General features: G+C 48.2%; 1 protein-coding gene across 2 annotated transcripts in view; it reads left to right on the top strand.

Moving 5' to 3' along the window:
• Positions 1-14,569, top strand: part of Spock1 (SPARC (osteonectin), cwcv and kazal like domains proteoglycan 1) — a 459,458-nt gene that overhangs the window by 325,429 nt on the left and 119,460 nt on the right. For both annotated transcript variants that reach the window (XM_026782920.1, XM_026782919.1), the window contains one exon: positions 8,770-8,896. In XM_026782920.1, coding sequence (XP_026638721.1) covers positions 8,770-8,896 — 127 coding nt within the window. The remainder of the gene's footprint in view (positions 1-8,769; positions 8,897-14,569) is intronic.

Here is a 14,569-nt window from a genome sequence, read left to right as displayed (position 1 = left end):
TAGAGTTTGGCGCCTCTTCAGGGCAAATCCTCTTCACAGGCCCTAACTTGTCCTATGTCCGATACTTACAATTGTTCTGGGCAGAGGTTCTAGAGAATGCGTCTTTGAGAACCCTCTAAATGACTTTTTCTTCAGCTTTAGCCAATTTAGCTAGTAGTATATGGTCAGTAGTAGGAGCTGGAGCTAGAAAGATCCAGAGAGCTGCAAAGCATGGCTTCTACATTGCATGCCCTCTGCTCAGCCTCTTCTGTCTTGTCGAGCGTGTGCTATGAGTTCGATGTGTCTTCCTGTTCATTTTCAGTTTGCTCAAGGAAGCAGTTTGACTGGTGTTTTCAGAACTTCTAGTCCAAGCTGTTGACTCCTCTCCTCTCCAGAGAGTGGCTGCATCATCAGCTGTCTCGGTCATCCTGAAGCCCAGGTGAAGGGCGGGTCACACGTCGAAATGAGTCACAGTATACAGGCTGTGACCCTTAAAGAGCTGTTCTTGCTTTTGGAATAGTAGACTCCCGGGCACATAGCTTTTGTCTGGTCCTCATTCTACTCTATGCTTTTAGTGTACTTAGGTACTTGAGACTGCTACTCGGGGCTGCCTTGGAGTGTGGTTCTCTGCTAAACTGGGCCCTGCTTGTCCCTTTTGTCCCACCCAAGCCTTGATCTGAGATGCTTTGCCAACCTCTTTTTCCTCACCTAGACCAACCAGGATGTGGCTGGAGCCACATAAGACCTTCCAGACAGACCAGTGGACGCTTCCTACCTCAATGCTGGATAGGCTCAGGGTGATGGGCTGGGTCCTTCCCGTTGCCCATGTCTGCCTTGCCTAGGAAGTCTCCCTGGCTCCTTCTCCCTAACCGATTTCCTACGCTCTGCCACAGTTTTCTCCCTTTGGGAGCTTTTGTGAGGACCAAATGCGAAAGTTCATGGAAAGTGCCTAAAGCAATGGCTGCAGCCTCCTAAAGCAATGGCTGCAGCCTCCTAAAGCAATGGCGGAGCTCATCATAGGCCAGGCTACTTAGTACCAGAGGAGGGTCCTACCCATAGCAATAGCCGTGCAGTAGCCGTGTGGTATAAGGCCCTCGGCAAATATCTAGCAGCTGTCATCACATTCCTGTCCTTTTACATCTCCGGCTTCCCCACACAGCTGGTCTTTTGTGCCGCTGAGTATCTGGTACCTCTGGTCCTGCCTTGCTCTTTTTCTCTAGTCCTGCTGCCTCATTAATAAAACTGTACTTGTTTGCACAGGATCCTACATCTGGAACCTTCTTCACTCGGAAACGGGGCCTCGCAAGCCCACGCGTGCTGGGACGGGGAGTCTGTCACGTGGGAACCTGTCGCTTCCATTGGGACAGCTTTCATAAATGACACACGCCCTTATGCTGCTCCTGTGTAATTTTATGACACGGGATAATGGCTGAAATAACCCTAACAACCGAGAAATCCCAGCATCATTGTACGCGACAGATTATTCCAATGGTTAACATGTTTTCATTTCAATTAACACTCATTATTTTGTCTCTAGTTCAAAGTAGCCACCATGTCAACAATCTGGGTATCTCCCATCCCTGCTTTAGAACCAATTAGTTTTGATTTTGCAAACAAATTCAATTTTATTCTTGAATGGGCAGTTTGATATTAACATGAGAATAGATCCATGCAGCCCTTTTGACGGCAGCAAACCAAGGCTGTTATTCCTGGGGAGAGATTGCCTGCTGATGGGTTCTCACACCTCTGCGCAGACAGGCCCATCTTAGGCAACCAGAGAACAAAGACAAGCCAGGAAATTAGGTCTGTTGATGGGGGAGGATTATGTAAGCCTTGGTTTGGGGGCTTGGGAATGGGTCCTAATGGCGGCTACCCCCAGAGAGCCCCTGTGAGAAGAAGCAGGGAGGTGCATTTGGCCCTCTAGATTGGTGTGTGGTGGTTACTCAAAGCAAATGGCCTGGCCTGGCTGTCATTTACTCTTTGGAGTTGCCTTGTCCCTTCAGCAGCTCTTCACACGGAGAGGGAAACCCATCTTCCCACAGACACTCAAGCATGGCAGAATGCTGTGTGACAGGAAAGCCCCTCCTCAGTAGCTGAAAGGAAAAAAGGACATTTCTACCATGTTTTTATCAGCCACCCACTCCCAGTCCTCTCGCCATTAAAATACACTGACAGAAATGGCTGAATTTCGAACAGCAGGATCATGTTGGTAAATTTATTCGTGCACATGTATTTATTGTTGACAAAATGATGGTTCTGCCAGTTTCTGCGGTGGGCCCTGACCATGGCACCACTTTGCAACAGCAAGGGAACTGCCAGGTCGCGGTGAATGTCATCAGGGTCCCTTGGCATCACCTGACTGCAGGTGTGTGATGGGGAGGCAGAGCAGGAAGCAGCAGCGTAGGTGGCCAGAAGTTAAAGGTGACATGTCTGGGAACCTGGACAGGACCAAGTTGGAAGAGAGTTGCCATGATCTGGTCAGTCTATCCAACTGTGGTCACCTCGTGAGTGAGTGATTGTGTCTGACCACAGAACTGTTCTTATACAAATAATGAGTACGGCTGGATGAGTTTGTGAGTGCATCTTATAGGTGTCTGGGAAATAAATGAGTGTAGGTGGAACAAAAACCACTGCACACATGTACACACGCGACATACATATGTACACACATGCACACATGCACACGTGTACACACGCACACATACACAAATGCACACACGTGCATACATGTACACATGCACACACATGTACAACACACATGCACACGTATACACATGCACACATACACAAATGCACACATATACACATGCACACACAAATGCACACATGCACACACATGTACAACACACATGCACACATACACAAATGCACACACATGCACACGTATACACATGCACACACACAAATGCACACACATGCACACATGTACAACACACATGTACACATGCACACATGCACACATGCACACATACAGGTTGGTGACTGGATCCAAGCAAACAGTGAGGCTGTTAAGACCGTTAAGGTAATTTACCACCAAACTAGAGTCTAGAGCATAGCCGGAGAGACAGGAGAGTGAGGGTTTCATGCAGGATGCTCTCATGATCAGATATGTAGTTAAGAGCCATTTTTGTACTTTAGAAACATGAATGATGGGAAATTTGGTAGACCGATAGCAGAATACTTGAGGAAATGTGGTTTAATAGACTGAACAGGAGCAGTGGTGATGCTGGCTCTGACTGGCTGTCTATAAGGGGTGTAGCTCAAATTCTAACTGGTATTAATAATAAAAACCAGGGGTCAGATATTAGGGGGTAAAAGTTGAAAGATCAGAGAAGCAGAGCAGTCAGCCACTAGTTCTTATCTCTATGAAGTCTTCAGACCGAATGGGGTATCCAATCTTTGCAAGTCCTCAAAACTGAATGCTGTCTCTCTGCAACCTCAGACTGAATCCTGAGCTCCTGCCTCCTCCTACCTTAAATTCCTCTCTCTGCCCAGTCATATCACTTCCTGTCTCCCCCTCCCTAGTGCTGGGATTAAAGCTGTGAACCATCATCACTTGGCTCTGTTTCTCTTTTAGATGATTCAATCTCATGTAGCCCAGGTGGCCTTGAACTCACAGAGATCCATCTGCCTCTGTCTCCCAAGTGCTAGGATTACAGATGTGTGCCACCACTGCCTGGCATCTGTGGCTAACTAGTGGCTAGCTCTGCACTCGGATCCTCAGGAAAGCTTTCTTTGCTACAGCACAAACAACATATCATCACATAGGGGCTGATAGGCTGAGATTTTCCTTGCAGTGTTATCAACCCACATGAGGTGAGGCTGCCCCTCAGTCTTGCAAGGCAGAAATGAGTCAGCTCAGTGGCCAGGGAAAGGCTGACCGGAACTACTCCAGACCAAATTGCTGTGTCTCCCCTGTTGATGAACATCTGTGACACAGGGCATAGCATTTCCATCAAAAGTGCTTCATCGTATTTCACTCTTCATTGACTCAGACGCTGAAACACTTGAGTTAGAATTCTTCGTCACTTGCCTGGACTGAGCTGGTTATTTTTTTAGGATTTGTACTGGATTGGCAGAATCAAATCTACACACAGGCATCAGGGAAATTCAGGCCCACTGACTTACATCTAGTGGCACATAGCTTTCCAGACTTGGCTTCTGGGTAGATACCACAGACTGAATGCCGTCTCCACTGAGCTTCTGCCTGGGTTGAAATAAGTGACAGCCAGGACTGCCCTCATCTCACGGGTCTTTGGGACCAGCAGCAAAATGGAATGGTATAAAGGCTTTGTACTAAAAGACTCCCCAACATCTGAGGCAAGGCCTAAACTGTTTCTACCTAAACACGGTCCATGACTACCCACCGCTGGGCACGGCAAGTCCTCTCCTCTGCAGGTAGAGAGCTAGGGACATGCTCTCCGAGAAGCTGTTCTTATGTAACCGAGTTCTTCTAATGATAGTACAGATCCCCATAGGAGATTCAAGTCTTACCAATCATTGCTGAGGTTCCCCAGGAAAATAGCTATGTGCCGGTGTGACATCACAAATCACTTTCCCTCCATGTTTCTAATTCTTCATTTATATGGCAAAGTTACTCATCTAATTGTTTATTTAAAGGATTATTCTTTTCATTTTGAGATTATAATATAGTTATTTCTCCCTTCTCTTTCCTCCCTCCAAACCCTCTTTACTCTCTTTCAAATTAATGACCTCTCTTTTTATTAATTGTTGTATATATGTATATATGTATTTATATTTACACACACATAAACACACATATTCCTAAATAAACCTGCTTAGTCTGTATAACAGAAAACTGTAACCAACCAAAATGTAGATTTACCAATGAATACACCCACCAAATACTCCCGCACCTAAGGCTCGGGGAACACAGCTGAGCAGGGGTGGAAAGATTGTAAGAAACAAGGGACCAGCAAGTTTTCTGTGAGCCCGTGTCTTACTTGCACCCAGAAAGCCTCACTAACATGGCTGCCTACGCCAAACTGAGCAAGAGCAATAAACACTCCAAAGTGGACGTGGGAAAGATCACAAGGCTTCAGGTCTGCACAGAGAGCTCTGGGCAACCATGGAATGCTGAGACTGAGAGAAATCATCTTCCCCAGGGACGAGCACACTAAGTGGTTCTTCATTACCAAACGTGACTGTTGGGTAACTGGACACAGATGTGCAGGAAACATTATCTAGATTGGTTTTAAGGCACTTGCTGCTCCAACATTCTGTGATCCTATGGCTACATGGTAGGCACGGGCAAAATCTCCACCCAACAGGGGAACCTTAACCATCCATGAGGTGCCATAACTCTAGTAGGCACCAGCCAACCTCCCCTCCTCCCCTCCCTTAAAGAACTCAATTTACTAGTGAGGTTCAGGTTCAGAGACAGAGACCGCTAGTCCTTAGCTGGAGATTGATCGCGGGCTGCATCTTCGCGGCGTTCACTTTTCCCTCCCTGTCTTTGGCTGAACTCCGCAAGGCTCCTTTCTCCTACGGTGTCAGCACTCAGGGGCATGCTCACTCCAGGGAAACCCTGTGGACTTTACTGCTCCTTCTGGAAGCCCAGCACAGGAATTGTCTCTGCCTTCTGGGGTCTCACCCAAGAGAAGATCTTCCTTGTTTTTGCTGGCCCACCGTCAGTGACAGGCAGGGTGTCGTGTGGATGATGATGAATGTGAGGTGCTGTGAGGAGGTTGTGGGCTCGACAGCCCCTTCCTCTGCCCTGCTGAGTCTTATGTGGCTACTTGCATCCGTTGGCTTAAGCAGGCCTTGAGAGAATCATGTCTGCTGAAGAATAATAGTGGCCCTCAAGTCCCTGTGATTCATCAACTCAAATGATGAAAAATGCCCATCCCGGATAGAGAGGTCAGTTCAATGTGGGCAGCTTTGGGGAAGCAGGAAGAACCTCAACAGCAAGGATAAGTTTGTTCTCAAAGACTTTTAAAGCTACTCTTCTAGGTTGGACTGAGATGGGCCATGGTTGTTTGAGAAGAATGGCCTCCATAGCTTCATATTTGGATATTTGGTCTGAAGATGGTGGAACTGTTTAGAAAGGATTGGAGATGAAGGCTTGTTGGAGCTGTGTCACTGGGGGCAGACTTTTAGGTTTTGAAAGGTTAGCACCATTCCCATTGTGTTCTCTGCCTCCTGCTTGAGAATCCAGATGAGAGCTCTCAGCTCTACCCCTCTGCAATGTCTGTGTGTCAACACACACCATGACCAAGGCAACTTATAAAAGAATGCCTTGTATTTGAAAACCCACAATTTCTAGATGTTGGTGTCCAATGATCACCATAGTGGGTACCATGGTAACAGGAAGGCAAGCAGGTAGGCATAATGCTGGTGTAGCAGCTAAGAGCTTATAATCTGCAAGTTGGAGAGAGAGAGAGAGAGAGAGAGAGAGAGAGAGAGAGAGAGAGAGAGAGCAAGAACAAGCACTAACTAAGCATGGGCTTTGGAAATCTCAAATCAAATCCCACTTCTTCCTACACCTTCTAATCCTTCCCAAACCATTCCACCAACTAGGGACCAAGTATCCAAACATATGAGTCTGTGGGGAGGGGTGCATTCTCATGCAAACCACCACAAAACCTAAGCCCAAGTATATTCTTTCTTTTTTAAATTGCCTTGGTCGTGGTGTATTGTGGCAGTAGCTATAGAAAAGTAGCTAAGACATGGGCCAAGGCAGAGCTTCATCCCTGAACACTCTCTGCAGGCCTTAGGCCTCACCATCGATCAGATCCACGACTCAGACAGGATTCTGCCTCTCTCGTGCTTCCGGTCCCCTCTTCAGTAAAATAGGGTCAATCCTGGGTGGTCTCTGCCCTCCTAGAACTTTCTTCTCTGATTCTTTGGTCAGACAGGTTCAGAAATGTTTTTCTCTCCAGCCTGGATCCCTGTTGGCCCACGGGCTGTGCTGTGGGTATCAGCTGATTCCCTTTGATGTTGCTCTACAGGAATTCTCCAAACACTCTCTCCTCACCCACGGCCTCCTTTAAGTTACTGATGAAGGCCTGAGGGGTGGCATAAGAACCGAATTAGTGTTTCCTGTGTTCCCCCCTCCTTCCTCTCATTTGGAAGAGGGCAACACACCTCAGTCACCATAGCTCAATTCCTGATGGATGACTGAGGTGGGGGAGAGGGTGGGAGGTTGCTGAAAGGGGTGTCCTTCTTCACCTGGCTGAGCAAATTTCCTTCTGGCTTCACCAGCTCTTTGTGGTTAAAGGCTCTCTGGATCTAAGTCCCAAGGGTTTATCACCCTTCCATCAAAGGTCACTTCCTTCTTTATGGTCCCATCTATTGGGGAAGCAATTATAACAACCGCCATTTCTATTGCTTCTTGTTTTGAAGCTTACACTAGTTATGGTTGTTTCTGCAGAAGCAGACGCCCGAGCAAAGCAACTTGAAGGGAGGAATTGTATATTTTGGGCTTAGGTGTGGAGAGGTTTTAGTTCACAGTGTTGCAGAGCATCATGGCTGTGGAAGGAGGAAGAAAGGGCCAGTGGTGCCTCAGCTCATGACTGACAGAAAACAGAAAACAAACACAGGAAGGGATCAGACCATATAGTCCCAAGGACATGCCTCTTCCCCAGAGATCCTTCTTCACCCAAATAGGTTTTGCCTGCTTTCTTGTAAATCCATCCTATTTAAATCCCCTTAAGGGCTTAATCTGTTGTTGTATCAGACCCCCAGGACCCAATAATTTCCTAAAAACACATCAACTAGCAAACAAACTCTGTTTGGGGTATTTTATTTCAGCCTGTTGGGGAATTTCCCCAAAACAGCCCCCCAGAATATCATCTAGTGTGGGACATTTCCCACAAACACACTCCCAGTATATCGGCCCCCTTGGGGCATTTTGAATTTAAGCCATAACACATTGTGGTTTTCATAATAGCCACCAGAAGTAGTTTCTGTTTGACAAACCCCGAGCACTGCCGAGTGCCGGGTTGATGGGCAGTGCAGAGGTGTTTGCCCATGGCCCATGCGAGTCACACAGTGAACTACAGGGAGATCAGCTTTGGCTGAGAGAGAAGGGACGGCAGGCACTGCAGGAGGCTCTCTTTCAGTGGCCTGTGATACAGAGATGGGGTCCTTTCTCTGCACACACCCATCACAGTCCCGGCCACTTACCATTTACAACCAAGGTGAGATGTGGAAGCGGGAGCTGGAATGGAAGGGAATTCTGATTATGTGAATAGTTGGAAGTGACATCACCCTAGTCTTCACCAAGGGGCAAGTTGGAAGCTATAGGGAACTCGCTTTAACGTACACCCAGAGATGGTTTTCCACAACTGGGAAAGAGTCTTCTGGTGGCGTTTAGTGTGTTTCTGTGTGAAGTGCTCACACAGTGGCATGGGTTGCCCCTACAGAAATGGCCCAGCAGCCCCAGGAGAGTATAAGGCTGTGGGAAACTGTTCAGGACGCTTGTGATGTGTTGACCTGGCACAGGGGCAGACTGCACCGCTCTTTCTCTCTCACTGTTTCTGAGATGACTGGGATGTTTGTTCCATGTGGATATGTGATTTGCACTGTTTTAATGGCTACCATTTTGCTTGGTTCAGCTATTGAATGGAATGCGTGCTTTGGAGAAAACTCCTGGTAACTTTTAATGACTTGGAACAAATGGGAGTTCTGGCTAGTGTCCCTTGGGCCTCTTATCTGCTTTAGGGCTGCTTTAGTGTGTGTATATAGCTGTGTTCTTTGGGAACCTAGTGAGCATCGATAAGGGCAGGGCAGAGTTTCGACTAACTTATCCCCTTTTTTCTTCCTTAGGCAAAAGAAGGGGAATGTGGCTCACAAACACTGGGTTGGACCTTCAAATCTGATTAAGTGCAAGCCCTGCCCCGTGGCACAGTCAGCGATGGTCTGCGGATCTGATGGGCACACGTACACATCCAAGGTTGGTCTTTATTGTCCATATTACAAACACTACCGCAGGTCTCTGTGCTCTGAGCAGCCTGGTTGCTCTGGAGAAGGCAGACTCAGATAGCTTCTGACCAAGGAGACCAAACAAAGTGACATGTGATGGGGGTGGCTGAAGGCCAAAGGGGGAAGAGAGTTGCGCTCTGCCCAAAGACACACACCACATCACTCGACCCCGGAGAAACAGCCTGGGGGTTGGTGCTTCTCGTAGAGAAGCAGAGCTCTGGCGCTTCCCACCTCCTGCTGCAGAGCTGTTTGCCTTCATCTGTCTTCCCGAGTTCCAGAGCAGTTTCATAGGGTGGCGTCTACTGCTTGCTGTTAGGAATTTCTCCTAGCGCAAGCTCTCTGCTGATGCAAAATCCCAATCAAGCCAAATCAAAACAAGCCAAATTAAGAAATATCCAGGTTTAATGGGATTCCTGGGCTCTCGGGTGGTCCCAAGGGGGAACCAGGAGGCCATGAATGATCATCAGGAGGAAGGAAGAGAGACTCCTCTTTTGGGAGTTCATTCAAATACCCTGTGAGAGTGGTCCTGCACCCCCCCCCCCGACTCTGGTAACTCCAGCACGTCTGGGATGCTGACTTTATAGCATCACTGAAAACCTATTTTCCTTCCCCATTCTCAAAGGCGAGTCCTACTTTCATTTTCTTTCACTGTGGTCCAGATGCCAGGCAGGTGGGATAGTTGCCAGGAGGGCAAGGTAAAAGGAACTGGTAGAGGAATATATACTCAGGAATAACATTCTGCAGCAGGCATTTTCCAATATTGCAACCCCAGAAGTACCAGTGGTAGGTGTGACTCCTCAGAACCTAAGATCAATGCACGAGGTTGCAGACTCGAGATAACATATGATGTTACAGGGCAAGACGAAGCCAACCCTGTGGATGACCGCAGCCAACCCTGCAGTTCACTCTAGTGCCAGTGTGGCTGGGTCACCTGCCGGGGCACGGGGCTGATACAGAAACTCCAGGCCTGTGAAGCACAGGTACAGTTTCCAAAGGGGGAGGGCATGTTTTCTTCTACAACAGCCCTTAGCATCACACCTCTCTCTTCCATGTAGATGTAAGCGAGCCATTTGCTGACTACAGAGAAACAATCGGCCACATTTAGTAAGCTGAAGACCGCAGGAAGGACTTTGGACTTTACTTTGTAAGATTTGGGGGATTCCATTATAGAGTCACGATTTTGCACTCACCTGCCTCCGTGTAGGAATGAAGGGTAGGAATGTGTGTTAGGATCAGACACCGGTGGCTGCCAGACCTGCTGGCAGTGTTCAAGACTGGCACAGTGGTTTTCTTTTTTTTCATGTGTAGAAAACCATCTACAGTGGCACCAGTGAGTTAGCCTGGTCTTGGTGACTGAGATTTGAAATATAAAGTCATCTCCACTACAAACTCAGATTAAGGACACCTACACATTCACCTCAGCTGAGCTTACCAATCTCCTGGCCACAGCGTCTTGGCCATGCCTGCAATGTCTGGAGCCCATCATTTGCAAATCCCTTTCCTTCGCTGCTCCCCACAGAGCTGGGTGGAAGCTTATGGGATGGGGCAGGGTCCAGGCTGCTGGATTTGGGCTCCATTCAGGTGGGAAGTCTGTGATCATCTTCCATTCAGGTGGGCCAGCTATTCTACTTCTAGAAGAGAAAGCTATTTTAGAAATGGTGCCAGATCCCCGGAATGGTGCTCAGGTCTTGGAAACTCAGAGAGGGCCCATAAGAGAGTTCTGCTGGGACTGTTTCTCATAGAGGAAAATGCTATCTAGTATGGCTTCTCCTGTGGGTATGTGATATCCGTGACTGCAACCCAGGTGGGAACATGATTTCCAGGACCGCAGCCCATGAGAGTACGAAAATGACCTCACACAGGTACATGCTATCCAGTACTTCTTCCAATTCAGATACCTGGGCCAATTTGTCCCATCCCTGGGGGAGTTTCCCTGGCAGGATCTCTCCTGGGATCTTCCACTGGTCACACCACTAGAAGTTCTGATTCCACAACTGCTCCTTTCCAAGGCAGGACCTGAACAGCCTCTGACAAGCAGGGTCTCTTGGTGGCACAGGTTTCTGAAGAGTTAGTGCTGTTCTCTGCTACATGCCTGCTAATAACTGGATGACAAGCAGGGAAACACCCGCCTGTTCCTGCCCCTCCCCCACATCTTCTTCCTTGAAAGCTGTTAAACAATTAGCAAATGGCTCATTTATGTCTAGACACCCGCCAGGAGAGAGATGCGGAGTTAAGAACTGCCTTGGAAGGAAATGTGTTCTTTTGGTTCTGAAAGAGCAGGCGTGAGGGTGGGGCAGGAGCGCTTGCTTTCCAGGGCTGGCATTTCCTCCAGCACGCTGTCCCACAGATTTTATTATCTTTGCCGAGGCATCTTAATAGTTTCTAACAATCGCTACCAAGTAAAGGTCGTGTTTGAAGTTCTTGGCAAGTATAGTCTCTGTTGGCCAGATTTTCCAAGAACAGGAAGTTCAGAGGATTGAAGCTGATTCGGGGTGTAATTTTGTGAGACTCCTCCAGCTGGCTGTAGGCACTGTTTTCAGCGTCTAGGATGTCTGACCTGTGGGCATTCCTGCCATGAAAGCCTTGTTACACTGCTTTGTCTGTCTTTAGTTGAGGCTGGTGGTAGGGGTAGGCCTGTTCCCGGCAGACCTGCAGCCTGTGAATGGCCTTCGCTTGCAAAAGGCTACTGGCAGAGAGCCTTGCTGTTGATGAAGAAGGCAATGAAGCAACTGGGAACTGCAGGCAGGATGCTTGCCTCTGCACAGACTGGGAACTGCAGGCAGGATGCTGCCTCTGCACAGACCCGGAACTGCAGGCAGGATGCTGCCTCTGCACAGACCCGGAACTGCAGGCAGGATGCTGCCTCTGCCCAGACTGGGAACTGCAGGCAGGATGCTTCTTCTGCACAGACCCTGAACTGCAGGCAGGATGCTTGCCTCTGCCTACACTGAGAGCTACAGGCAGGACGCTTGCCTCTGCACAGACTGAGCGGAGGAGCCGGGTGTGCTGGGGCAGCAGTGAAGGCCTCCAGAGGCTCCCCTGGACAGCACTGAGAGGCTCAGTGATTGTGACCTACTCTGTCCATGCTCTTGGAAGCAGGAGAAAGAGAGCAGAGAGACCCCAGTGGAGAGGAGCAGTCTGATAAATGGTCTGGAATCCAATTCATGGCTTTGATTTTCTGTTGCATAGAAAAGGTCAACTGTAGAGGCTTTGTGAGTCTGGAGAGGTACGTGGTGGCTTCTGGCCAAGTCTAAGTGATTTTGCTTCAGACATTAGAAAGTTTGTGATTTCGGGAGAAATCTCGTATGGATGGCAGATGCCCCAGTTTGCCTCCCCCTCAGGCCATGTTCATGTACAAATTCCTGTCTTAGTCTGGGGGAGTCAGACATCACTTGGTAATGAGAGCTCATTCCTGTGGTTACCTTCAGCTTTTTTATTTTTTTATTTTATTTATTTATTAAAGATTTCTGCCTCCTCCCCACCACCACCTCCCATTTCCCTCCCCCTCCCCCAATCAAGTCCCCCTCCCTCGTCAGCCCGAAGAGCAATCAGGGTTCCCTGCCCTGTGGGAAGTCCAAGGACCATCCACCTCCATCCAGGTCTAGTAAGGTGAGCATCCAAACTGCCTAGGCTCTCACAAAGCCAGTACATACAGTAGGATCAAAAACCCATTGCCATTGTTCTTGAGTTCTCAGTAGTCCTCATTGTCCGCTATGTTCAGCTAGATTTTTTAAATAGACTTTTGCTCTAGTGTTATTGCCCTCTCCAAAGACCTTCCACGAGGAGTGAGCGTAAACAAAACCTAGAGAACTAACTACATATTCAGGAGGATATGGGTTCTAGCTGCTCTGACAAAATCCTAGATGAAACAGAAACTTAAGCCCGTCAACTCTGGCTTCCGGTCCACACAGAAGCAACCCAGAACTGAGGTGCTGCCTCCAGACTGGGGTTTCTCAGGGCCCGTTTGGCTTGGTATTCTGTCATCCACAATAATTAGAATAGTGAAGTTTTGCCTGAGGGTGTAGCATGGCTTCTGGGCGCAGCCAGTCCGGTCAAAACAGGCAATGAAAACAGGAACCATCCAGAAGTCACCAGCCTCACCTGCTCATGGCCCATTAGCCAGAATTACCTCATAGGCCCCAGAAAAGCTGCAAAGGAAGGTTAGGAATGTAGCTGTAATACTAGTAGCCATGTGCCCATCTACTGTATGACAGCTATCTGAAGGCCAGATGAACATGTTATCTCATGGCCGCTACCATGGTGACGTTTTAGCAGTGCTAAGGAGGCAGGCACTACTTGCTGAGGCCATGCTGACTACAATGCCTTGAGCTTCTGTGCCAAGTGGCATTTTATTCTCTATTTTTTCAACAGGTTTTCAAAACACAGTGAGCTGGTTAATCTTTGTTGCCTTGACACAAACTCTGGTTGTCTGGAAAGAGGAACCTTAAATTTGAGAAGGGATCCCCATCGGTTTGGCCTGTGGGCAAGGTTTTAGAGCATTTTCTTGATTAATGATCAATGTGGGAGGTCCCAGTCCACTGTGGGTGGTGCCACCTTTGAGGAGGTGATCCTGGTGTGTGTGTGTGTGTGTGTGTGTGTGTGTGTGTGTGTAAAGTAAGACAAAAACACTATGGGGAGCAAGCCAACAAACAGAGTTTGTCTGTGGTCTCTGCCTCAGTTCCTGACTCCGGGTTCCCGCCCTGCATTCCTGCCCTGACTTCCTTGGATGTTGGACTATAAACTGTGAAATGAAATAAGCCTTCTCTTTGTCAAGTCCCTTTTGGTCATCACCTTTATCACAGCAACTGACACAAAGTAGACACACACTTATGAGAACACACAGTTGTTGGTCCTCAAGTAAAAGCTGGGGAAGGGAGAGAACCAGCTAAAGGATCAGCATGGTCTGGAAACATCGGAGTCAATATTTGACCCCTGGTCTGACTGGGGTCACGGCTTTTACTTTGCAAATAAAAACCCACCGAAAAGCTTTAGACCTATCAGCTCTGTCTTCGTAACACGTCCAACTTTACATGGCAGGAGCGTGTGCCTCAAAGTTAGCTTAAACTATAAAAATGAAGTTTCTGATACAGATAGCTTGAGGGGACACCGAGACACACAGGCCTTGGCAGGAGATGGGAAACTCCTGGGTAGCATGGGGTTCTTCCGTCCCCATACCACCCCCACCCCCACTTCCCTTCCTTTGGCTCCTCTCTCTGCCTGGCCTCATGCTACAAATAATCCCTTTCTATTTGCAAAGAGTGTGGGGTCTGAAACCCTCGGATTCCCTTGCTTTCGCATTAGGAAAATTGCCCCAACCTGTGCTAGGATCTCAGGGAAGGCCTCTAATTGGCTCATTTTGAACCAAACCTCTTCTCTTAATCAAGTCCTTGTCCTGGCTAATGAGGCTATGTGAGTGGCCTGCTCTGGCCTTGTGAGCCCCACTTCTCTATGATTGAGAGAAAAACTTTAACAGCAAAAAGGCAGGGACCACGTTTTAGACTAGGAAAGGGGCTCATTTAAAGGCCCCTTTCCCGTACCAGAGGTGGTCGCTTCTTTGGGGTCATCAGCTAAGTAGCATTTGTTTGAGCCAGTGTAAGAATATTTAAGACCATGCATGTGCGTGTGTGGGTGTGTGTATGTGTGC

This window comes from Microtus ochrogaster, chromosome 16 (assembly GCF_000317375.1).
Source record: "Microtus ochrogaster isolate Prairie Vole_2 chromosome 16, MicOch1.0, whole genome shotgun sequence".
Classification (NCBI taxonomy): Eukaryota; Metazoa; Chordata; class Mammalia; order Rodentia; family Cricetidae; genus Microtus; species Microtus ochrogaster.
The sequence above is the reverse complement of the archived record's forward strand: the minus strand, read 5'-3'. Positions and strand labels throughout refer to the sequence as shown.